Source organism: Pleurodeles waltl, chromosome 2_2, assembly GCF_031143425.1.
Source record: "Pleurodeles waltl isolate 20211129_DDA chromosome 2_2, aPleWal1.hap1.20221129, whole genome shotgun sequence".
Lineage (NCBI taxonomy): Eukaryota > Metazoa > Chordata > Amphibia > Caudata > Salamandridae > Pleurodeles > Pleurodeles waltl.
This window is the reverse complement of record NC_090439.1, coordinates 722,537,515-722,564,312: the sequence shown is the minus strand read 5'-3', so window position 1 is coordinate 722,564,312 and position 26,798 is coordinate 722,537,515. Positions and strand designations below refer to the sequence as shown.

Below are 26,798 nucleotides of genomic sequence, written 5' to 3'. Positions count from 1 at the left end.
GACTGGCCCGGATATTTCATATCAATATAAGGTGGGTGTCTGGTCTCTGAGAGTAGCAAGACTACCAAATGCATTAACAAACAGTTACATCCTGGATATTTATGGAGCTCACGGACCTTGTAGCTGAGCCAAGAACATAGGATTCTCAACACCACAACAGACTCTTAATGGACTTGTGTGTAGCCATTGCTTATAGCAATTTACAGAGGATACACCAATAGGAGCTTTTATTTTTGCAGCTTCTATCTATTGACAGGGTACAAACAAAAGTTTAGCATTTACTTTCATATTTCAAATGCTGTACTGGTTTATACAGTAATTTGACTGGGTTACTGGTTTATACAGTTATTTGAACAGCAGTAGGTTGGATGATGTCATCAGAGATGTAATATGTGAGATCATAAGCAGTGTAAGCGGGGGCGCAAGTTATAGTTGGCTTTCTGAAATAGAAATGGAAAATGTCAGTATAACATTACATTGTCACTGACATTGTCACCTAAATATAATGTCCCTTTAAACAATGAACAGATTTAAGAGCTCCTAGCGCCACCTAAGCGCTGCCACAGCAACCTTTTTTTTATGCTAAGGCGACACTATTGTCCTGTACCCTGCGCCATGGAGCACTGTATTTTAATTAAAGCGTACACATTGCGGTGCTAGAGGTGCGCTAAGGGACGCAAGGAAAGTGGTGCTGCACTTAGTACAGCACTACTTTCCTTAAGTCTGCCCCTATGTTTTTTTCAGTGAAATATATATATGTATGTGTATATATGTATATATATATATACACACATATATTCATATGTGTATATAGATACATACATATGGATATATATTTAAATATATATATATACAATGGATCCTTCAAGGTCCCTACGTCCCTCTTCTCCAGACTGGGAACCGGGGTGCAGAAGAAGAACACAAAAACAAACTTTATTTTTCCAATTCCATTCAATTCAATGCTGGGTGAAAAATATTAGACTGAAGCGTTACGGCCAAAGCCTTCCTCTGGGTCATATAGTGCGCGTGCACAAACGGGCCTTTTTAAATTGACTCACCACCAATTTCCAGTGCTAATTAAAAACAGTTGGCTACTAGGCATTCATTGATGATCTTATTTTTACAATTATGCATGTTCATTAATACTTATCAACACCACACATTCTGGGATATTGGAGCCTCCTCACAGTGGAATATTAGAGGGTGACATAACTGGACAAAGACTGCTCTTTCTTTAGGTTGGCATAGGAATGGTCCATTTGCTAAAGGTCTGCAATAGTTGGGGTCTTGAGAGTTCAGGTTTGTTTTCTTTAATAAAGGGCATATGTTTTACTTTTTCAAGTCTTCTGGGAAAACTCCTGTTGTTAAGGAGTTGTGCTCTGGTTGGAATGATTGCTGAAGTTGTTAGAAGAATGTTTTGGAAGATTTGTGGGGGATCAGAGCCAAAGGTTCAACCGACTTGCCTGCTCGATTTCACAACATCCAAAAGATCAGTTGGCGATAGTTCTTTGAAGAAATGCAAAGGCTGTGTTAACTTTCCCCTAGAGCGGTTTATTGGAAAAGTGCTGTTTTTTTAAATGTACTAAGTAAGAATCCCCCACGCCTGCTTTTGTTGTGTAACAAGTTGCCCGTCTGTGATAAAATTCCTGCAAAATGGGATAGAGTTCTCTGGTGCATTTGGGACTGAGACATTATATGAGTATTGAAGCATTTTGCACTCTTAATTCTGCTTCTTTGATTATTCAATCAAATAATTTGTTGAGCATGCTACTTACCTGATAGGGTCTCAAGACGCTGGGGAGGGGGGTGCTACTGCTTGAAGAGCCATGTCTTGAGGCGTTTTCTGAAGGACATGAGGTCCCGGGTCTTGCGTAGGTTGGTGGGGAGGGAGTTCCAGGTGTTTGCGGCGAGGTGGGAGAAGGACCTGCCTCCGGACGTGGTGCGTTGAATGCAAGGGACTGTTGCAAGGGCAAGGTCGGCGGAGCGGAGCTGGCGTGTCGGGATGTGAAAGTTGAGTCGGTCATTGAGGTAGGCCGGTCCGGTGTTGTGGAGGGCTTTAGAGCGTGGATTAGGATTTTGAAGACAATCATTTTGTTGATGGGTAGCCAGTGTAGGGTTCTGAGGTGGGCGGGGATGTGTTCATGGTGAGGGAGGTTGAGGATGAGACGTGCTGAGGCACTCTAGATGCGCTTGAGATTTCTCTGGAGCTTGGCTGTAATTCCCGCGTAGAGGGCATTGACGTAGTCCAGTCTTCTGCTGATGAGGGTGTGGGTGACCGTTCTTCTGGTTTCTACGGGAATCCACCTGAAGGTCTTGCGGAGCATGCAGAGGGTGTTGAAGCAAGAGGACGATATGGCATTGACTTGCTGGGTCATGGAGAGAGAAGAGTCTAGTAAGAAGCCGAGGTTGCGTGCGTGGGTGGTGGGTGCCAGGGGTGTTTGCAGGGTGTCCGGCTACCATGAGTCGTTCCATGTAGATTTGTTGGGTCCAAAGATGATGATCTCGGTTTTTCCTAAGTTCAACTTGAGGTGGCTTGCTGTCATCCAATTAGCGATGGCGAGAAGTCCGGTGTGGAGGTTGTTCTTGGCGGTTGGGGGGTTTATCGTGAGGGAGAGGATGAGCTCGGTGTCGTCGGTGTAGGAAATTATGGTAAGGCCGTGGGGTCAGACGAGGCTGGCGAGCGGAGCCATGTAGATATTAAATAGGGTGGGGCTGAGCGAGGATCCCTGGGGGGCTCCGCATATGGTCTTGGTAGCTTTGGACCAGAATGAGGGAGGCGAACTCTTTGGGGTTCTTTCAGAGAGGAATTGAATTGTACAATTTGTTGTGTTGAACCAGGTGTGTTACGTTTAGCAATTTGTGGTTTTAGCTATTCTAGCTCTGCATTCTTCCAATGGGCGGTTTCCTTTTATTATGTTCTGGTGTTTTTTGTGGGATTAATATATCAAAAGCTTAATGTGGCCACCTATGGAGTTGATGAACTGATTTTATTGTGTCCAGATCTGTATTGGAAATAATCTGGGCCTTTATGTCTTCCTAATTCAGCTTGTTGCAAGGTTGATATGTATTTGTGAGTAAACTGAGTTTAGCTAGTGTGACTTCTTCTGTGTTGTGTTGGAAGTCAGCAAGGTGATGGTCTAACAATGTGACCGGAGCAACCCATTGGAATGTGACTACGTGTTGTCAAAACTTACATTTGAGGTGGGTCTTGCAATGGGTGTGGGTTTGGGGGTGGGTTGATAAAGGCCTACCTAGGCCATTGAGGATTGATATGAGATGGCCATTTTGGGTTTGTGAAATCATATGGCCAGGTCACCAAGAATTCATAGATATGAAAGTAGGTTTGAGTGCCTAGGCATGTACTATTGCTAGGTAGTGTTCTGTAAAGAGGAAGAAAGTTACAAGAAAAGATTAGTGCAGGGTTGCATCTCACAAGGAGGGCCTTACAACCTTGCAAGGAAACATCCTCAGCTTTGGTAAAAGTTGCTGTTTCTTAAAATATGATGGCTCAGCCACCTCTTATGCCTATGCAATTTTGTGCAACAGTTTCATAGGCTGGTGGAACAGTTTTATGCAATACTGGAGCCATGTCTTCTCCCAGGCAAGATTCACTTATGAAGAGTTGTTTTGGGGCATAGAACAAGCATTTATTAGTAAGCGGTTTAAAGGAGCTATTTTGGAGATGGTGTGATTTTGTACTGCGGGAGAGCGTGTATTGTCCTTGGAGGCTGTAAGTGGTCTGCTTTTCTGATTGTATTTGCTGTAGCATGGCAGAAATTGAGTTGTTTTTGGATGTCGTTATACACATCCAACAGGCTTTTTTAAGAGTCTCAGTGTGTTGGTGGAGAGATTGGTTGAAATTAAGGGGATGGGCTGTGAAGTTATATTTGAATAGTAGAGTTGCTGTGTAATAGCCAGGAGGAAGGGAGGTTTTGAAGACTGGTGTGGCGTGGCTTTCTTTTGTGTATGTTGAGGGTGAAAAGGGTATGGATGAGAGGTGGTGGTGGAGCATGAGGGTATGGTTTAATAACTTTGAATTATGTAAAGGGTGATAGATGGGGAGTGAGTCATATTGTTGTGTATTTTCGGGTAGAGTGGTCAGTGTCTTTGTTGCATGTAAAGTCTGCGGTACAGATAGTGAGAATGAATGTTATTTGTGTTGGAATTAGTTGCATAATGAATGTGTGTTAGTTTTTGGGATGGATGGGTTTTTGAGAATGTTTGAGTTGTTTTACAGAGAAAGGTTGTGTGGGTATTTGGGTTTGTTTGGATGTATAATACTGTGTGATATTGGTGTAGTGACTTGAGAAGTAGAAGTATGGTTTGAATGATCAGAATTGGGGTACTGTGGAGAAGAAGAGGGAAAGCAGGGTAGGTGTTAAAGGAGGGTCTCTGCAGAGTAGGAAAGGGTGTAAACAGGGGTTAAGTGTTGGGTGAGTAGAGAAAGATGTAGGTTTAGTGCCTGAAAGGAGTGTTGAAATAGTGTTGCCTTGGACTTTGGGTGGTTTGGGTAGCAAAAAGAAGGAGGCTGTGTAGAAGGAGAGTATGAAAGAAGGTTCAGAGGTCTGGTATGGGCAATATTTTTAGCTGGCAGAGGGTAGTGAAAGGATGTATTAAGAAAGAGGAGAGGGTGTGTAGATTAAGGCAAGTATGTACTGTGAGGTAAGGTAGCATTGTGGGATTGATGTTGTGGACTGGGGCTTACCCAGATTTTAGTTTTGTTTAGAAGTGAAGGGGAGCGCATGTCTAGATGTAGGGCTAAAAGGGTATGTAGAAGTGTTTTGTAGAGCTGAATTTTATTTGGTGAGTGAGGGTTTGTTGGAATGACTTGGTTTGATGAGAGTATTAAGTGTCTTTGCTGAGAGATTCTATGCACGTTAGTTGTTATGGATGACTTCTAGTTCATTTGTACTGGTGGAAAAACGGGTAGTATGTCTTGTTCCCCTACCAGCCACCCCCCTTGCCCTATCTGCCATTTGCCTCTACACCCAGCTGAGAAGCCCTGGGTGGAGAGCCAGTTTAGTCTGATAGCATTGTCACATGACCTTTTCTCAGGTTTTAGGCTCACCTGCAGGCTCAGCCTAGCGGTTTCCAGCAACCACCAAATGAGTGTATCTGGATGAGGGGTTCGTTTAGATTTCTTTTCCACGACTTGTGTCTGACAGAACATGAAAGGAGAAGGGAAACTGACGAATAGAGGAAGAGAAGTAGGAACACAGGTGGGAGGCAGGAAGAGTGGGTCTTGCAGCCGTAAGGCTGTGTTAATGGCAGGCAGACTTGCACAAAATTCACAAACATATAATTATCAGAAGCACAATTTGTCACAAAAAGCTGTTTTAAAGTTCCAAATGTCCTGTGTAGTGAGAGGAGTACACGGTTATTGGGCTGATAAGCAGACTCGGGTAGTCAGCAGGACCTGTGTGCAGAGAGGCAAGGTGTCAGAGAGAGCAGAGGGGAAGACAGAAAAAACAGAGGTTGCACACAGGGAAGCAGGGCAAAGGAAGGGGAGCAAAGTCAGTAAGTAGTAGAGAGTGCTAAGGGAGTGCATGATCACACTGAGGGTGAGTTTTGAGGGAGAAGAGAGATCACAGAGCAGAAGATACATAGAAAAAAACAGTGGATGCGAAGAGGGACAGCAAAAAAAAGAAATGGGAGTAGGGCCAGTAAGTGGTTAGGGGTGAAAGGGAGGGAGTGTGCGACCATGAAGAGGGTGAGTGGAAAGACCAGATTAAGAGAAGGAGTAAAAGGTGCTCCTTTTACCTGCAGGTGTGCCTCAAGGGATCGCAGGCTGAAACACCTACAGTTTATATTCAAAAACCCAAAGACCATTATCTGGGGCTAGGAATCTCACTACCTGTCAGGAGGCGCGCTGACCGTGGCACACGGTCAGGGCGCCTCTAATGCAGCCCTCTGGAGGGGCCAAAGAGGGTCCTAGGGTCCCCACAGACATCCCCCTGCAGGCGGGTGCAGTCACTCACCGCACCCGTTTGCAGGGGAATCCCTAATATCCTTTAAAAGTGCAAGTGGGTTGCCGACTGCACAGTGGAATACGGAGCTGCTTCTTCAAAGGCCCTCCGTGTTTCTTTTGAATGAACTGCCCCAGGACAGCGCAAGTTCGCGGGTGGCCTGGGGGCAGCGCATTCAAACTAGTATTGCACATTGACCTTGTTTCAGCCGGGCGCACCTTTTGGGTGCACTTTTTTCAAAGAAGCGCTCGGGGCAAACAAGGGAAATGTTCCGCATTGCATTGTACAATACGGCCTATGCTGTTCTGTACAGATTACTGACTTGGTGGTAAACTCCAACACGCACAACAGTTGCTGAAAACATATTTGATAAAATAATTTCAAAAGGAAATATAAACGTAAATGCCCCCTATAACTTTGTGTGAAGTTAGACCAGGCTCTGATTTATCGTGATAGTAAAATAGGATTAAAGCAATTATGGTGGAAAGTTACTGACACAAATAACAAAGGACACCAGCCTCCTGTTCCCCACACTATGTCTTGTATGTAAAGCCTGAAAATGAATGAATGAAATGCCTGAAAATTAGATGTCTTACCTGTTCCAGTTCATCTGAAATTGCAATGCCTATAAATAAATCAGAAATAAGAGCATTTAAGGGAGTAGCAATGCAAGGGGAAAATATTTTGCAGCAGAAAATGTGAACTGCTGATGAAATAAACGCTTGTGCCTCAGACTTTTAGAATCAGAGTAGAGAAAACTATCAAACAAATTTACCACAACTGTTTTCTAATACTTTGATATCTGGAAATTCCATTGCTATAATCCAGTGAGTTGCATAAATATTTCCTAGAGCTTCAGTTAACTGTGTGCCACCGTTGTTTCTGGGCATGTACAAAAGCGGGAATCAAAATACACATCCAAGAACATCATTTCAAATGAGAAGGAGCTAGGTACGCAATATTTGTCAAAGGATATACTCAAACTTGCATTATAGAATCTGCAATTTCAATGTGATTTATTTCATGTACTTGGAATTTGGTTCATTCAGCGTTTCATGGATGTTTGCGTCCTTTATGAAATATTTAAAAAAAACAGCTGCAGTCAAAAAATGCTTTCTTTATGTAATCCATCTGCCAGATAAATATTTGTATGTGTCATGCTTTGGGGTCCTTTTGAGATGTAACACAGCCCCTCATTGCAACATCGGTGGAATGATGCACCAAACAGCGAATAACACAAGGGGAGATTTAACTGCTACTGAGAGCAGAGCCCATGTCTACTATATATCAGACACCTGTACTTTCAAACCAGAGAAAAAAATGTTAAAACTCCAATTTTGGTGTACAGAAAAAACTCACATTTCCCTTAAATGCTACTCTGCACATTCTGCGTTTTTATATCAATAACGAACTTTTGTTATTTCCTTTTTTTTTGTGCAATTTAATAAGATGAGTGTTTTTGGAGAAATCTTCACGAACTGGACAGAGATAAAATTGGAAACTACTACTTAATATTTGCGCAGTGAAGACACAAATCATAGAAACATCATACTGTACCCCACCAATACATATTTACTAAACTGGCTACCAAGAAAGCAAAACGAACAACTAACTAAAGAGACTTGGGATGTCAGCCCCTTCGTCTTATGTTTTTGGATGTCAGGTTTAAACACTCTAAAGTTTGAACGTATTAATTATAAATGCTTCCTTTGAACAAAATGCAGAATCATTAATTCATTATACTTCCGTCCTCTGCTGAGACTGGACAAATGCCTAATGTGAATCTTCATAGGAAATTTTCCACAGAAGGCGATGCTAAATTTAAGGGCATTAATTGTGCTCCAAATAAACTACAAAAAAGCTAACTACTGCGGTGTGTCGGTGTGCTTAATTGACATTTCCTGGCTAGATTAGGCTGCTCCTTTTAACTCAGCCTTATACTTTAAATATGTTTGCAACAGAGGAGTGATTCCATTTTTATTATCCGGACTACTTGTTTTTAGCAAATAGGGAAAATATTATTGTGTTAAGTCAAAATGAAATTTGAAAACACAAAAGCATACAGGAAATGCGATTTGAAACTACCATGTCTCAGAATATATATTTTAGTTACTTATGTGGGAACAGGTATTTTATTGTGTGGAGACAGAGGAGTTAAAGAAAGAAAGACATCTGCAAGTCAATGTATTAATTTTAAAATATTTATATTTAAAACCAAATCTAAAGTTTAAAAAGTAGGATATTCCAAGCTACTAGGTTATATGAAAAGCGAATGATTTCAGTGTTTCAAAAGTATAAATTTACTTTTTTTTTACAATCATGTGACATGAACATGGGAATGTCCCTGGAAGAGAAAATGTTTTAATAGCTAGGGCCTATAATATTTCGGGAACGATCGTAACTTATATTTGAAAAATCAGACTCCCCCATTGACGCCAGTCCCCCTAAAATGAAAAGATTGACCACCCCACATGCAGTATTACCCAAATCCTCGCTGTGGTCCTGCCTCTCCTAACAAAGCCTGCTTTTGGCCCAACCTCTTTGGTTTACTATTGTTCAATTTCTCTTCTACCTCTTGGCTTCAGGATCTTTCAGGTTTCTGTTAAATCTGGGTTCTCCCTTTTCTTGGAACTTAAACTTCTTTGTGGTCCGTCTCAAAATGGTTTTGAGTCATTGCTGGTTCTGACTCTGGATGATTTATGCATGACCCTGGATGGTGGAGTTTATTAAACTTTCATTCCTCTAAATCGCTTGGTGACCTTTTACATCGTCTCACCCTATCCTAGTGCAACATTGTGCTTAGAGTTTGGTGAGGGCAATGGCTTCCTTGACTGCCTTTTGTTATCTTTTTAATTATCCCTAGGCTGTTTTTTTATCCGTCCTTTCAACTCTACTCTTCCATTTCTTGTCTTGAGGCTTCCTCAGGCCAGTATTTGGCCACATAGATTCAATAGAATGGTATCATGGGGTATTTATAAGAAGGGCGCAATAAATAGGTGCAACGTTTTTTTTCTTCATTTTAGCCCCATAGAGTGGGGGTACGTAGCACAAGATGTGAATATTATACTTCAGTACTTTTTTCTGTTTTTAATATTTGCTGTGCCACATATTCATAAATGTAGAACTCTGATATTGTGTGAGTTCAGATACACCACCTTGTTTATAACATTCATCTTTAGTGATCGTAAGATAAATAATGGGTGCAGTGTGTTATGTTACATTGTTATGTTAAGTTGTTAAGTATGTGGATTTGTAGAGCACGCTTATCACCCAAGAGGTATCCAAGTGCTGGAGTAGGGGAGTAGTCCGATCGGGCTCCTAATTGAAAAGCCAGGTCAGTTTCTTGCAGAATTCGAGAATGGATGGGGAGGTCCTGATGTGGTGAGGAAGGTTGTTCCAGGATTTAGTGGAGATGTAGGAAAAAGAGCATCTTCTGGATTTGCTCCTGTGTATGCAGGGTACTTTGCATGAAGAGGAGTGAGGCTGAGTGCAGCTGCCTGGTGGGTTAGTAGAAGTTGAGACCGTGGTTGTGGTAGGCAAGTCCGACGTTGTGGAGAGCTTTGTATGCGTGGGTGAGCAGCTTGAATTGGCATTGTGTCAGGATTGGTAGCCAGTGTAGCTCTCTGAGGTGGGGTGTGATGTGTGTGTTGTGGGGGATGTTGAGGATGAGTATGTCAACATCACTCTGGATGGTCTGGACTCTTTGCAGGAGCTCATTCGTGATGCCTGCATAGCGTGTGTTGCCATTGTCGAGTCTGCAGGTGACGAGGGCCTAGGTGACTATGTATCTGTTGTTGGTGGGGAGCAAGTGGAATATTTTGTGAAGCATAGATAGGATGAAGAAACAGAAGAGGTGACAGTGTTTGCTTGTATGGCCGTTGTGAGTCTGTCGATGGTACTGAGCTTTTTGTTGTGGTCGGTGGGGGTGGCCCCCCAGGTCAGTTGGCCACCAGGAGGAGTCCCATGGAGACTTCTTGTTGTTAAAGATCAGGACTTCAGTTGTATCATTGTTGAGCTTTAGGCAGTTCTGTTTCATCCAGTTAGCTACATTGGACATGCAGGTGTTAAAGTTGTTCCTAGTGGTGGGGTTGTTGTCCATCAGGGAGTGGATGAGCTGGGTGACGTCTGCATAGGATACAATGCTGATTCCATGGGATCTTATGATGTGGGTGAGTGATGCCATCTAGATGTTAAAAAGGGTTGGGCTCAGTGATGATCTTTGAGGGACATTGCAGATGAGGTTGTTGGGTTCTTAGATGTAGGTCAAGAGACTGATTTGCTGGGTCCAGTTGGAGAGGAAGGAGGCCAGCCAGCTGAGAGTGGGACCATGAGTTCCAGAGTATTGGAGCTTGTGTTAAGGGTACTGTGTGAAATAGTGTTGAAGGCAGCAGAGAGGTCAAGTTATATGAGTGCAGCAGTCTCTCTTTTGTCCTTGAGGGTCCAGATGTTCCCAGTTGCTGCATGAGAGAAGTTTCCATGCTGTGGTTGTTGCAGAATCTAGACTGCAAGATGTCAGATCGGTTGTGTTGTTTGAGATGGTTGAAGAGTTGTTTGTTGATAGCTGTCTCCATGACTTATGATGGGAAGTGCAGGAATAAGATAGGTCTGTAGTTGGTGAACTCATTTTGGTCTGCTGTGGGTTTTTTCAGGAGAGCTGATTGCTGCATGTTTCCAGCTGTTCAGAAGGTTCCACTTTGGACAGTGGTGTTGATGATGGTGGTTAGGTGGGAGCTGATTGGAATTCCTCCAAGGTTGAAGATATGGTTGAGGGGGTCTGTGGGGGTCCCAAAGTGGATTTTGCTTATGATTTCAGCAGTGTCCTCTGGGGTGAGGGGCATCCAATTTGTGATTTGGTGGTCCGATTTGGTGGTAATTAGCAGCTGGTTGATGAGTTCTTGTGTCTTGCGTTGCAGGTGGAAGTTGATGTAGATGTTGAGGATTTTATTGTGGAAGAAATTGCAGAGGTTGTTGCACAATTCTTGCAAAGGGGTGATGGAGTTGATGGTGGCCGGGGTTGTGGGGTAGAATTCCGTGACTATGTTGAAGACTTCTTTGCAGTTGTTGGAGCTGTTTTCCAGTGTGACCGCTTGGGCTGTTTTTCTTGCCTTGTTAAGTTGGGTGTGGCATTTCCTGAGTACTGACTTGTAAGAGTTTCTCTGAGGCTTTAGGTGTACCAACTGGCTGGTATGTTGATTATTGATTGTCTGATGCTCTTCAGGGGAGCTAGGGTGCCTGTGTTGTTAGTGATCCAGTTGTTAAAGACTTTGATGTCGGCATGCAGGTCACTTATGAGGTGAGGTGAAGGTGTTGGTCCAGTCTGTGTCCTTTATCTTGTTCCAGCTACATTTGAGGTTGTAGGTAATCTTGGCAGAGGGCTGTTGGGTGCGTCGAAGAAGTGGACAACAGTCTGTCCAGGTGAGCGGAGTGAAGTGACTGAACTTGAACTGTTGCTGGCTGTGAAAATGGAGCAAGATGTGTCCTGTATTGTGGGTGTGGCCCTAGAAGAGGAGTCCTACGATCTGAAGGCTTTCTAGTAGATCCGTCGAGTGGGAATCTTTTCAGTCATCAAGATGGAAGGTGAGGTCGCAGAGTAAGATGAAAGTGTTGGAGTTGTTGGCGACTACAGGGGTGGGGAAGTCTGTGAGGAGATTGTGAAGGTGGTATGTGTTATGGGTGGTCGGTAGGCTAGGGTGCCTTTGATGGAGGTGTGGTTGCCAGTCTGAAGTCGAAAGAGCATTCGTTCCATGAAGGTTTTGCTCTTGTCGGTGGAGGTGGTGCAAGTGAAAGAGTCCTTATGGAGAATGGCGAGTCCCTCTCCTGATTTGTTTGGTCTGTCCTGACTGGTGATCTTGAAGCAGATTGGATGCCTGTGGCAGTGGTGGGTGCCGATGTAGAGTCTAACCAGATGTCTGCTAGGAAAACAATATCTAGGTGCATCTTGATGGTGTCCCAGATCTCAATATTGTGTTTGTTGAGAGATTTGGAGTTGGGGAGCATGCTTGCTACATGGGCTGAGGAGTGTGTGGAATGTGTGTTGGTGCAAGTGAAGTGGCAATGGGTGCATGAGAAAGGTCTCACTGAGGGGGAGGTGAGGCGTAGAAACAACTGGCGTGGTGGCATAAAGTGTTGAGTGCATGTAGGCTGGAGGCTCTGTACCGGCAGCGTTTAGTCAGACCAGAGTCCATGGCACTGGGCATTGTTCAGGCATGGACAGGTGCAGCCGGGCTTGCCTTTGGCACTCCCGCTGAGCAGTCCCGCAACTGCCATTAAGTAGGTCCTGGGAGAGGGAAGTGAAGGGGCAGAGGGAAGGAGAAAAACGGGCACAAAGAAGGAGAAAGCAAGGCACAAAGAAGGAAAAAGTGGGGCACAAAGAGGCTCAAAGAAGGAAAAAGTGCCGCACAAAGAGAAAGAGTGGGAAACAAGTACAAAGTGCCCCAATAGAGAAAGTGGAGAGTGGAAAACGAGCAACAAGAGGCCGAAGAGCAAGAGTGGAAAGTGGAAAACAACACAAAAATAGAGAAAAGGACACAAAGAGAGGGAGAAAAGGACAGAGAGGAGGGTGTGAGAAGGAGCACAAGAACGAGGCAGAGCCACATGGCAGCGAGGCCAGGGCCAAAAGGGTCTTAGACTTGGTGGAGGACCAATACAGGTAAGTAGGAGACTGATGCCTGGCCGCCGCATTGAGTTCTTGAAGAGTTGCTCATTTTTTAAAGTATTTAGGGTGGAGCAACATGGTGCCTGGTAGCTTGGTGATAAAAACATTATATTACAATACATTCTCCTGTTGAGGATATCAGTGTTTTAACTTTTTGGTAATACAGAGATAAGAGATTTTATGAGTTTTTGGTTTTACCACTCCATTTACAATATTTCTCTTTAGCAGTCGTAACATGAATAATGAGGGAAGGCTGTCCCATTTGATATGACACAATGGCTACAGTATTGAGGTTTTGTGTATTTGTCTGATTTTCATGTCTATTTAACTATTTAGGGTGAAATAATATGGCATCCGGGTGGAATGCCAATTCAACACACACTTAGATGCTGTGAGTACTCTCTGTCCAGTAAGCTTTAAGTTTGAAAATATTGCAGATCAGCATGGCAGTTATCTCTATTCATTATGTGGTAAGTGAGTAACAGTGAAATGATGAAACTGGATTTACTTGCCTTCTTTTGCACTTTTTTAGGCAGATGAAGGGGCAACGCTAATTGGCAGGATTGGAAAAGTCTGGTTTTGTGTTAACTTGATCAATATTAGTAGTAATTTGGTGATGATATGGGTACGCTATACAATACCAGATGTTGGAATACTCAGGTTGATGTAATATGTTTTGTTACCAATAAACACCCTTTGGCTTAAGGCACGAACAAGAGGATTTGTATATAATTATGTACATAACTTTCAGGTTTTAAGAAATACACTTTTCAAAATACTATCAATGTTGGGGATATCATTCAGATGTGGTAAGAGTGAATTCTTAAACATACCATTAGTTTTGTGATACTTTTTTACTTTATAATAAGGACACATTGATGGAGTGACTTGTATTCTATTTAGATTGTTTCAAGGTACAGTTAGTGTTTTATAATTGGAGGTATATGTCATGCTATATGTGGTGTACTTGATTACCGAGTGGTGTGAAGGTCTTTGGGGATTTTTGTATGGTCTTTTACACTTGGTGATGGAGATGCAATTTGGAATGTGCCACAATTGGGTGCAATGGTGGCACTTGTCATGTAACTTTTGTTCTTGATTATCTTGTGATTAACATTTTTTATTTGTATTTTTGTTGTGGTGTGATAAGTTGATGCTTTGTTTGAAACTGACTTCTATAGATTATATATGGGGTTCCCACATGAGATGAGTGTAAAGTATATGAACATATGTAAAGAAGTGGACAAATTATCTCTTCATGAATGATATGGGAAAGAATATATTGTGTTTGAGGGGATGACCCAACCCAAGTGTGTTTAATTTTGCCCTTAGACCTGATGAAGTCAGAGACATGACACTGGTACGACAAAACTCATGCTAGCTAGAGGCTTGAAGAACAATAATAAAATAAAGACAGATACAAAATTTGACTGCTTTGCTGTGGACTGACAATTTGTTCATGCTCAAAAGTGTTTTCTGTAACAGAGCTAATGCTTGTTATTAAAGGCTGTTTGGTGGGTGCTGTTACTTTTAGAGAACTTTAGGTGGGATGAGATTTATATAGTTTGACTCTTAACACTACACTTCACCAAGGATGATGTGCACCGGATAGCAATACCCAGCCATCTAGTAACGCATACCCCTCAGTTAAGGCTGATGAAAGGGAACAACAATTATTCACATCACATAGTAGTACCACTTGTTAAAAATCATTATTAAATAAAAATGTACAAGTTATGGAAATAGAGAGGCGAATACAAAATACAGGAGGCCAGTTTTACTAAAAGTAACCCATTGTGGACCATGGCATCATCTGTCCATTTCTAATAGAGTCATTAATGAGCCAACAAAACATTATACTTGCTTCTTATCTTTACTGGAGTCATTCATAAAAACCAATGCATTTCACAAAGAGGTAACAGTTTATTACCTATGATACACTGGTAGCCAAATGAATCATGGGGGCACAATTGTGCACAGTCCCCTTCTACCTATCCAAATGGCACCATTTTGTGTCCCCAAGGTCCCCAGGGTTCCATCCTGTCCCCATTCACCTCTACATAAAGCTCCATGGGACTCCCCTCAAAGACTGTACACCAATGACACAGAGCTATAGCTGAAAGACTCCACTGCTCCAGATAGCCAATGCCTCAAACACTACACCTACCTGAAGCCTAACACTCAAATCAGAATTGATGCTAATAACCAAGAGCAATAAGCAACAAGAAATCCACAGATGGCTCAACAATAAGATCTTAGATGGATTTGAACTCTAATTTTCATCCAGTGCCAGATTATTTAAATTCACGTTGGTCATCTCTCTCACCCTCAGGGAACACAATGCCAAAAAAAAACTAAGATTGCCTGGTTCCCAACTCCCACTACTAAAGAAAGTGAAACTATTTATCCTAGAAAGTGAATTCACAACTTCTTTCAAAGCTTGTATACTCTTGCATCTGGATGACAGCAATGCCCTCCTCCAGGGCATCCCCGAATCTACATTTGTCCCATACTACAAAAACAGTCCCATATTTTGGCTCTAAGAAGCTATGGACCAACATATCTTTCAAGTAGGTATTCCTTCTGTATGGTTATATCTTTCAAGGAGGTATTCCTTCTGTATGTTATTGCAGGTTTGGTGCCTACTTTATTCCTCTGCCTCCTCCTGGAAAGACATGTTGATCCATAGCATTTTAGAACCGAAGCATGGGACATGGTTACTAAAATTGAAAGAATTACAGGTTTGTGGACACTGTAAGGCTTGTAAATATAGTAATAATGTGACCAGTGTCCTTTTGGAGGGTACTTGGGAAAAATTGAGGGCTAACGCAGTTTTGCGTAAAAAAAATATGCGCCGGCTAACGCCATTCTGAAGCGCCATGCGGGCGCCGTATTTATTCAATGACGTTAGCCGGCGTTAGCCGGCGGCGCAGCCTGGTGTGCGTGAAAAAAAATGACGTACACCAGGCAGCGCCGGCGTAGGGGAAAATGGAGCTTGGGCGCCAAAAAATGGGGCAAGTCAGGCTGAGGCAAAATTTTCGCCTCAACCCGATTTGCGCCATTTTTTTTTTACTCCCAACCCCCATTGAAATGACTCCTGTCTTAGCAAAGACAGGAGTCATGCCCCCTTGCCCAATGGCCATGTCCAGGGGACTTATGTCCCCTGGGCATGGTCATTGGGCATAGTGGCATGTAGGGGGGCACAAATCAGGCCCCCCTATGCCACAAAAAAAAAAGAAGAAAATATTACTTACCTGAACTTACCTTATGTTCCCTGGGATGGGTCCCTCCGTCCTTAGGCGTCCTCCTGGGGTGGGCAAGGGTGACAGGGGGTGTCCCTGGGGGCATGGGAGGGCACCTCTGGGATCCTTCCGAGCCCACAGGTCCCTTAACGCCTGCCCTGACCAGGCGCAAAAAAACGACGCAAAATCGGCTGGACGTAATTTTTTTTGACCCGCCCACTCCCGGCGTGATTTTTGCCCGGGAGTGTAAATACGGCGCACATGCCTCGGAGTCCATTTTTTAGAGGGGAACGCCTACCTTGCATATCATTAACGCAAAGTAGGTGTCCACGCTAAAAAGTGACGCAAACTCCATGGACTTTGGCGCTAGACGCGTCTAATGCCAGAGTATAAATATGGACTTAGTTTTGCGTCGAATTTGCGTAAAAAAAAACGACGCAAATCCGGCGCAAACGGAGTATAAATATGCCCCTGAATATTACCAAATTCATCACATGCACTAAAGATTCTGTAGTATATACAATTGTGCGGCCGTGTGGGTGGTGGTACATTGGATCCACTATGTTCCCAGTCAAAAAATAAATTTTGGAGCATTGGCGGGCCATATCTAATAACGATGGATCCTACGGCACAGCTAAATATTTTAATGAAAAACATCAGGGAGATTGTACTTTGGCAAAATTATTTGCCCTTGATTCACTACTCAAGAACTCACGTAGGGGTAACAGATTGTCTGCTTTGAGGAATTTGGAATCCCAGCTGATCCTGGAGGGAAGTTATATTACTCCTAGAGGTATGAATTATGATGAGCCGCTTTTGGTCCACTTATAGCATAACTTGAGAATGAATTCTACTGTTTCTGATAGTGTGCTAGAGATGTCTTCCTGCTTTTTTAATAAGTAAACAAGGGTAATGATTCTTATTGTTGTTTTCAAATTGATTGATTTATATGTTTAAGGTTGAATTTTCATTTATTGTTTTCTTTGTTTTTTCTATTTTTCTTTATATCTTTAATAATTAGCATTAAGGATTGCAAGTTATGAGCAATCACACAGGAAAAGGCAATGATGAATAAAGTCAGAACACCCTAGATATGAGTTAAGATTATATTTTTTAGTATGATTTAGATTATATTTGAATTATAAAGTGCATACTACTATAACTTATTTGCAGCTGTGAAAACATGGCAATCTGTTTATTGCTACAAATTATGATTATCAACAAGTGTTTAGAATGATCTATGGTGCTTTTATAGCCTAATTACAGATCATTTCAAATGTATGTATGTTGAGATTTCATATTAGTATTGGTAAGTAATCATGTTAATAGCTGCTCATCACTTTATATATTATTTTCATGAGTGTATGATATCAAATGATATATACAATGGTAAATAATTATGAATGTAATATTTGTTTTTTTACAACATATTTACCAATAATACTGGTTTTCTCTCCTGTGTTTGTGGCATTAGGATTATTTTGTATATTAATGTTCACCTGTGGATCAAATAATTGAAGATTTTACATTTTCACCAAGCATGAAGATGTTGATATATGTATTTTAAATCTTTCTTTTTTTGTGATTGTAGTCCTATAAATGAGTTTTGTAATGAACTACGAATCATGTGATCAAGACCTGTCATGGTCAAAATGTGTTATTTTTCCTTGTTTTTCCACACTTAATAAAACACTTTATCCACTATCTCCGGTGGTGTGGCTCGTTCTTTGCTCCCCCGCATAGATTGCTGGGAGTGGTGAGTGGTGTTGCGAAATATATATATATATATATATATATATATATATTTATTTTTTTAAACAGGTTACAGGGTTGTAATAGTTATTTCACATTTTACCCACACAAAACTATAGAAATTCACCATTTATAGTTATACTTGTGTTACAAAACTATAACGCATTGCCTAAAGGTACTTAACAGCATTAGTTATAGTTTTTTCAAGTAAGTATGACTATCAGTAAAAATATAACTGCTGAATTTATGAGGTATTTTGTGGGTAAAGTGTGACCCGAACTATAACGTCTGTGTAACTTTAGGTTTTTTTTTCCAGCGAATTTCTATATTTTTTTTAACATAAAGTAATATCATTACTGCACATTATCACATCCACAGCTGCACATGGCCTTTGGCCGTGCGTGGCAGGGGGTTGGTCGCAGGGCCTGGCCTCCCGCCCATACAACCTACCCCACCAGGGTATTGTGAGTGGGTGAGGTTTCTTTTTATTCGATTGGGCTTTGGATCTGTGGATCCATTGCGGATTTACACTGGGGATCGCACTTTGCACTACAGTGGATCCATGGATCAGCCAATAAAAAGCAAATGGGCAGTTTTGGTCTATGAGGGGTCCCTCAGAGACCTTTCGGTTTGTCCTGTGGGGTCAAGATAACTCTATCCTGACCCCTTATGTGTGTTTTTATTTATGCTTTCTCCCAGGGGCCCAGCCAAGAAACAAAATGGCGGGCACAACTTTTCTTTCAAGTTGCAGCCAGCTAATCAGGTCCTTCCTTTTCGCTAGGCTCCGCAAGTACCCACGAAGGATCCATATACCTAGATATCTATATTTTTGTTTCTTTAATAACAACAAAACTACTGAACAGATTTACACCAAACAACAAAAAGAGATCTTTCTGGACTAAGATCTAGCTTTCTGCCAAGTTTGGTGTCAATCCGTACAGTGGTTTGGGCTGTAGTCATTTAAAAAAAATGAAAAATCCCCATAGCAGCGGAATGGGGAAAAAGCATTTGGGATCCCCACTTTTTCTTGGCCTCCACTTGATGAATCACACCGAAACGTTCCAGACAGCAGCAGAACTAACTAGCATACAAGTTTTGAAAACTTAGTCAAGATTTGTATCAAAGTTATTAGCAAAAAAACAAAACACTTTGTTTATGGGAAAAGTTATTCGTAAGTATAACTACCTACTAACAATTGCCAGCAGGTTTTACACACATACACATATATGTGTGTGTATATATATATATATATATATATATATATATATATATATATATACATACATATACATATATATTAACAAAGGTTAAAGTACTATTATAGTTAACTGCGATAAAGATATAAAAAAAAAACCCTGAGACATTCACTGAAAAAAACAAAGGTTAAAATAACGTTATAGTTTGGTGACTATGTCAGTGACAACGTTAACATTTTGACCTAAAACAACAGAAATACACTAGTTTCAGTTAGCAGAGATAACTATAACTTGTGCCCCTGTCATGCACTGCTTACATGCACAGCTCAAGACCTCACATATTACATCACTCATGACATGGTTTATGGCATCACTGATGACATCTCAAATGACATCATTGATAACATTAAACTTGTATAAGCACCCAACCTTGCACTGTGCACAACCTTCACCCATGTGCAGAGCAGGCTGCCCGCAAGTGCTGGCCTGCAGCCGGACCCTGCGGCCAACATCCCCTAACCACCGAAACCTATGCTGTGCACAGCCCTTTGGCTGTGCGCAGCGGGAGTTGGCCGTGGCTTCTCTGGGTGTGAGATTAGTTGTGAGAGGGCATATCTGGGGGTGAGAGTGGTTGTCAGATTGTCTGAGTGTGAGAGTGCATACATCAGTGTTTTAATGGGTGCGTCAGTGTGCGCAGATCTGTGAGTCAGTGCATGAGGGTGTCAATGAGTCTGTGAGTGGGTGCGTGAGTGTCTGAGTGGGTCTTTGAGTGGATGCATGAGTGTCTGAGTGGGTCTGCGAAAGGGTGCGTAAGTGTTTGAGAAGGTGAGAAATTGATTGAAAGAGAGACAGAAAGAGAGAAAGAAAGTGAGAGGGAAAGAGATAGAGTTTTTTTTAGGCTTTGAAATAGAATGAGATATTTGTGTTCAACTTAAAATAAAAAAATGTATTTTTAATTTTTAAAAAGCTGCCATATTTTTTTAATTTGAAAAAAAGGGGGAAATTAGTCCAGCTGGACATAAACCCCCAAAACTCAGTGTGAAGGTCTGAGCCATGGGATTTTTTAGTGATTTTTTTTAGCCTTTTATGGGATACCTGGGACCGTGAGCGAGCCCTAACGTCCTCCCCCATGGACCCTATATTTTAATTTAGTTATTTATGTATTTTATTTTAATAACTTTTTTCATAAAAAGTCGTTAAGGGCTACCTGGCACTGTGGGGTAAGCCTTAAGGCTTCCCTCACAGTGCCATTGCTTCAGCATGGAGCTGCTTTGCTAGCAGCACTGTGCTTGCTGAAGCATTTCATCTCTGTCTCTTGCACGTGTTCAGGGAACACAGAAGAACACTGTGGATTTTTACAGTGGGACCTGCTTTACAGGCCCAGCTGTCAAAACCCTAAGTATTTGTTGTTGTTTGGCTGCAGTTGCAGAGCTGCAGCCAAGCCACAGCAAACAGCTATGTCCCCGGGGTGGACACCCTGGGACATAGTAGGAGCTGGCCCAAGGCCCCCCTCCACCTGTGCACAGGGCCGCGGGGAGGTGGTGGTCCCCGGCGCATGGGGCTCGTTTTTAAAATATTTGTCCTTGGGGGCAGTGGACCCTGGGGTGTGGGGGCCACACGCCCCCCCCAACTCAAAATTCAGGGTTACCCTGGGGGGGTGATGTTCCCCTGGGTGTGGGAGGCCCCGGGCCCCCCGCATTAAGTACATTTATTGCTCCGGGAGATGGTGGTCCCTGGGCAGTGTGGGGGGACACACTCCCACATATTTAAGATTCGCCTCCTGCATATAACTCATAAGCCCAGAGGAGATGATGGTCGACAGGGCAGTGGGAGGGGGCCAGGAGGACCCCCTGCTTTTTTCATACAAAAGCCTCCGGGACTTGGCATTATAGTAACGAAGTCTGCGATTCAGTGTTTTTTTTTTTATTTTGCCATGGATGCAACTCCCTCCATAAAATCAAAACAAAAAAGAGTTGCCCTTGGGGGGGTGGGGATGAGGGGGGGTCCCTTTGGGACCCCAACACCAGAGCTAAGGAGTCAGGGTGTTTGTACCCTTGCCCCTTTTCTTTATTTTTTAGGGGTATTTTTTGGGACTCTGCTTCAGCCGTGTCCTAAGGCAGCTGACAACACTTCAACAACTTTTGCTGTTGAAGTGTTATCAGCCAATCAGATCTCTGCATGAGATCGGGATGGGTAGCGAATCCCTTGCGTCCCTATATATACAAATTTGGATTTTCTTTAATTTTTCTAAAACTATTGAATGGAATTACACCAAAACAAAAAAGCACTCTTTTTGGGCCAGATTCCTGCCAAATCTGGTGTAATTCCGTCTAGCAGTTTTTGTGCTTTTGTGGCTTAAAATACCTAGGGAAAAATGAATGGGGAAAAATGTGTTTTGGTACCCCCCCTTTTTCTTAGCCCCCCCTAGATCGATAGCCCAGAAACTTCATAGGAAGCAGCTGAAGCGAATGGCAAATTGTTTTGGAAAGTTTTGAGAAGATTCATCAAGCAGTACCAAAGATACAGGGAAGTAAAAAACGCTTTTTATATAGAAACTAGGTCCTAACTATAACTACCTAGTGGCGACTGCCACTAGTTTATAATATATATATATATATATATATATACTGGCAGTTGCCAGTAGGTAGTTATGGTTAGGATCTAGGTCAAGTTCGGTCTTGGTGTGCATGGAAAGTTTCAGGTTTATCCACAAAGTTGGGGCTGAGAAAAAGGGGAGGGTTAAAAAAAGTGTGTTTCTCATGTTAATTCCTATAGCGATTTTAGACACGACTACAGCCCGAACCACTGGACGGAATTACACCAAATTTGGCAGAAAGCTGCCTTTGGATCCATAAAGCACACTTGTTGTGTTTTTGGTACAAATCTCTTCAGTAGTTTTCAAGATATTAAAGGAAATTCAAATTTGTATATCTGGAAGCGTGAATACCCCCGATCTCATGCAGAGATTTGATTGGCTGACAACACTTCAAATAGTAAGTGTTGGCAGCTGTTTTGGGACTAACCTCCACCGTGCATGGCCAAACTCAGGGCATGGCACAGGATGGGGAACTTATAGGGGGTTGGCCGCAGGGCCCTGTGGCCAACCTCTGCTGCCCACAGTCAAAGGCCATGCATGGCGCAGGGTTGGGTACTTAAATGGGGCTGGCCGAAGGGCGGCAGTGGTTGTAACTTAATTAAAATTGCTTTACATTAAAAAACCATCAACAATTCACTGAAAAAAAACAAAGGTTACAGGGATGTTATAGTTAGGAAATAGAATTTAAAAACCTCACAGAAATTCAATCAAAAAACGAAGATTACAGGGACGTTATAGTTAGGCTCACATTTTAAACGTACACAACCATAGAAATTCAGCTGTTATGGTTATAGTTATTTCAAGCAACTATAACTCGTGCACTAAGGTAACTATAACTCACACCCCCTTTTGTGTCTGTGTCTGTGTATATATATACATATATACACACATATATATACACATATATATGTTCCAAGAAAACATGTTTACTCACTGTGTGTTTTCTCTCAACGGAAAATTAGACTTTACTTTAAACCGAATCATTAAAACTAAATGAGTGACATTGATTGCCATGGTATAAAGAATAAGAAGTTCACATTAAAGCATTGTGTTAGAGAATGCTGCATAGATACGTTTTATCTTCAAAATTTGTACTTAATATTTTTACATTTGCTGAACTTGCCACTGATCATGAATTTCTTATTCTACAATTCTACATTCTTTTTACTTGGATGCATATTTTGATTCTAATCTGTAAATGGTTCTAAATGTCAAATTCTGCATCATTCCTGTCAAACACGTAATACCTAAGACACCCACTGCTTCACTACATCTTTATTTTTGATGCATCTATGGCTGGTCTCTTACTTCTCTCATGTTGTATGACCTAAAAATCAATCTATGCTGATCTATGTAATTCTCGCATTCCCTTAATCCGTTATGCACATCTCAGAATGAATCGTGCATAAAATTCTACCATCTCAAAAAAATGGTCTTAGTTGATCCTTGTTCAAAGATGCTGGGAATTCATGTATGGCCTTTACTAACCTCTCCTTTGGTTCCACACCTTTCTCAGACAAAGTGTGTCCTAAATAAATCACATTCTCCACTCCAAATTTGCACTTTATTTTTTCCAAAGTGACTCCTCTTACCTTCAAAATTGCCAACACTACCCCTAATGTTTCGTCAAGTTCTTCCCTGTCTTCTTCCCAAACCAGTATGCCATCCTGAAAACATTTGACTTTGTCCACACCCTTAAACATTGCTTCCATTATTCTCTGGAAAACCGATGAAGCAGAAGCCAACCCAAATGGCATACGTTTAAATCGATATACCGCACTTGGTGGGACAAATTACGTCAGATGACGTGAACTTTTATGCAGCACAACTTGATGGTACGCCGATGACAAATCCAATGTTGTGAAAACTCTAACACTTTAATCATAGTCAACATCTCTGTTACATTGGGCAAAGGATGACGATCAACCCATATTCTTTAATTCAAGCCTCTCAGGTCGATGCACATCCTCAAAGCACCATTGGATTGTTTCACTAAAACTATAGGAGAAAGCCAATCGGAGCACTCAATAGGTTCTATTACATCATTATCACATAACCTTTGCAATTCCTTTGTCAATTCTTCCCTCATGGCTATTGGTACATGTCTGGGTTTATGGACCACAGGGTTCACACCGGCCTTCAATTGTATTTGATGGGTAAACCCTTTTATTCTCTCCAAATTGTTGTTGAATACTTCTGGAAAATTTTCAGACCAACTACAATTTTCTGCTGAGATCGAACTTACTGCCTCTCTGCGTAACATTGCCTGTTCCGAACTATTCGGATATAGTACAATTTCCAGCTTCTTTTGGTCCAACCACCCCAACAAATTTCCCCCTGTATGTGCCACAGACACTGTAGTTTGAGTTTGATTGCCCTTAAAATTCAACGTTGCATCAAACTCACCCACAACATCAATAGGTTTCCCTCCATAAGCTATTGGCTTCACCTTAGATTGCTTTAAATGAACATTCAGTAACTTGTTGCATTCATCAATGTTGATCAGAGTAAACAACGAACCAGAATATGCCATCATCTTGTAGCTGACCCCATTGATTTCAATCAAACACAATGCTTTCTTTACTAAAACTTGAGTCACAACAGCGAAATCTTCTACGGCTGAATTTCCCTTCACTAAAAGTACAACACTTTCATCACTGGAGTCACTATGACTGCTTTTTGCGGTATAAGACTCTACCGCATTGACTGATTTCACATTCTTAGCCTCTTTCACCCACTCTCCTTTACACACCTTCATGAAATGACCTTTTTTCTTGCATTTGTTGCACCATTTATCAAACGAGGGACACAATTGAGAATTTCCTAAATGCCTTCTACTCGTACAACCATAACATTCTAATGGCTTCCTCATATTACCACTGACCGCTGTAATATTCATTTCCCTTTGTTTGGTGTCCTGTTCCGATTGCACACTTTGCACCTCAACCTTCATGTTCATTTGCTCCATACCCCTTGTTGAAGACTCAATACTACTGGCAATTTCTAAAGCTTTATCCAACATCTCTAGAACTTTTATACTATTTGATTTTTCCACCACTTGGTCACGAATCACCTCATTCTCCAATGCCTTAAAAACACAAGTTGAAGCTAATATTCTAAGTCCACTTACAAAACTTTGAATGGATTAATTTGGAATTTGCAGTCTCCTGTAAATTTATGACGTTCCATTATGACATTTCTTTTCCTTTTAAAACGTGCATTTAAAGCCGTTATGGCCGCATCATATTCATCAATTTCATCATCTGCTCCTACAACAGGTACAGTTGGTAAATGTTTTAATATATTCCTGCCCTCTATACCTAAAGAATGTTTCAATAAAGCAAATTAATTTTTTTGTGTGAAAATTTCTCCTTCAATAGCTTGCCAATACGCTTCAAATCCCTCTTTCCATTGTTCCCAATCTACAGGAGGTAATCCTGGAGATGACAAAAATGGAATTGGAGGTATGATTGCTTGTTGCATTTTTTTTTGTAAGAACTTAATGTGTCCAAAGAGTGCAAATCACTGTTATCTGCACTCAAGTGTGCAAACCACCGTATAAACTTATGTTTGTAAATCTGCTGAAAACTGAATGCATCCAAAAAGTGTGTAAATCACTGTAATCTGTACTCAAGTGTGCAAATCACTGTAGAAACTTCTGATGTATAATCCAGCGACGTAGAGCACCAGCGCCACACACAGCGTCTAATGTAGTCACAGAAATGCTGGACTGCTCCGTTGCCGCATACAAAAAAGGCTGTAGTTGCAATGGATATGCCGACGTGCACATAGCATGTAAACCAGGAAGCAACGCTGGATGTGCGACATGTCAAAACTGATGGACGGCGCCGCACCCGTTGTCCAGGAAACAAATTGAACGCACGTCATAATCCAACACGTGTGATTCTGCATACACCACATGTACGGTAAGTGCCGATTGCTGCTCCCTCGTGCCGACCTCTCCCTCCAAAATCAGCTTCCCCTCACCTTCCCAGTGGCTCCCGACAGTCTCAGCCACAACCAGACTTCTCCACTGTTCTTCACTCTTTCCGTCGGAAGGAAAGGAAAATAAACAACAAGCTGCCGAATAACCGGACACTTAAAATCGTAAAATGGAGAATGTAGGAGTCAAATAAACCGCTACCCTGCTGGAACAGTATGGTTCTAAGCTCATCGCCGTCTGATAAGTAAGGATTCCACTCCTGGTAAGTTTTTCAGTAGTTTTTTATTCCAAGTTCAGTCCATACATCCAGCAGGGTATCCACCAGAACAGCAACTGCCACAACTTCCAATACTAACATTCCACCCCCCCAACCTTCCAGATTCCGTTCCCATAGTTACAAAAGCAAAACCCAGATACAACAACTCCACATCACATCTGTCTAACCTGACACTTCTATGTGCATGCATTTGCTTCTTATCATCTAAGGCCATCGGGGTCTTTCTCCTATGAATGAGCATCTGTTTCTTAAAAAGTATCCCAAACCTCTCCATCACAACATAAGGGGAATCATTAGATATTTATCTCTGGGTTATCCACAAAAATGCATGTCACGGTCAAACCAAGTTTACCTTATATTTCAGAAATATAATGTGCACTATGAACGGTTTCATCTGCCTCAATCCTTATTTTTTATCTAAATGTTAAAGGTTTACAGATCATTACATGGCCAATCTCTCTTATGTCAGTCTCCATTGGTAAGTTTATCATATGGGTAGCACAGATTCCGAGATGAGCTGCTAACTAATCTTCAGTCGGAATTAGTGCTGTGCTTTTAGTATTACCAAAAAGTTGTTTATAATGCAGAGTCTAGAGCATGGGTACTCGCAAACATTTTCCCGGGGGCCAAAAAGTTTGGTCTGTGACGTGCCTGGGGCTGCATTAATGCCAGGGCAGTGGCAGTCGGGTGGGGTGGGGTGGCTTGGGGGATTGGTGGCAAGGTAGGTGTAGGAAATGATATACATCTAGTGGCTGAGACAACAATGGGAAACCAGAAAACCTGGAATTAATCCTGGCTTACCCACTTTTCCAAATTGTGTGATCCTAGGCAATTGTTTAGTCTCACTTTCCCTCCTTTTTCTGCATTATCACATTTAAGATGACCTTGAAATACATGATTCATGGTGTGCGCTGCACAAAACCTGCTTCTATGTTTGTTTTATTGAACTATAATGTTGTTAATGTATGATAGGAACCCAGGCCACCCATAAAGTGCACATACCAAGTGACTTGTCTCTTTAATTTACTATTGGTGGTGTTCTCAGAGTAAGGGAAATAATTAATGTTTCCAAATGTATGTTTGAAAACTATCACTTTTAAATGAATACATTTCAATGCACTGATAAAATGAATTGTACTGAGGTGAAAAGGTTCTGCATGTTAACTAAATA

At 41.8% G+C, this 26,798-nt stretch overlaps 1 protein-coding gene across 2 annotated transcripts in view; it reads right to left on the bottom strand.

Annotated features, from left to right (window-relative positions):
* C2_2H8orf34 (chromosome 2_2 C8orf34 homolog) overlaps nucleotides 1–26,798 on the bottom strand; it is a 1,039,122-nt gene that overhangs the window by 787,771 nt on the left and 224,553 nt on the right. For both annotated transcript variants that reach the window (XM_069220300.1, XM_069220301.1), the window contains exon 5: nucleotides 6,563–6,591. In XM_069220300.1, coding sequence (XP_069076401.1) covers nucleotides 6,563–6,591 — 29 coding nt within the window. The remainder of the gene's footprint in view (nucleotides 1–6,562; nucleotides 6,592–26,798) is intronic.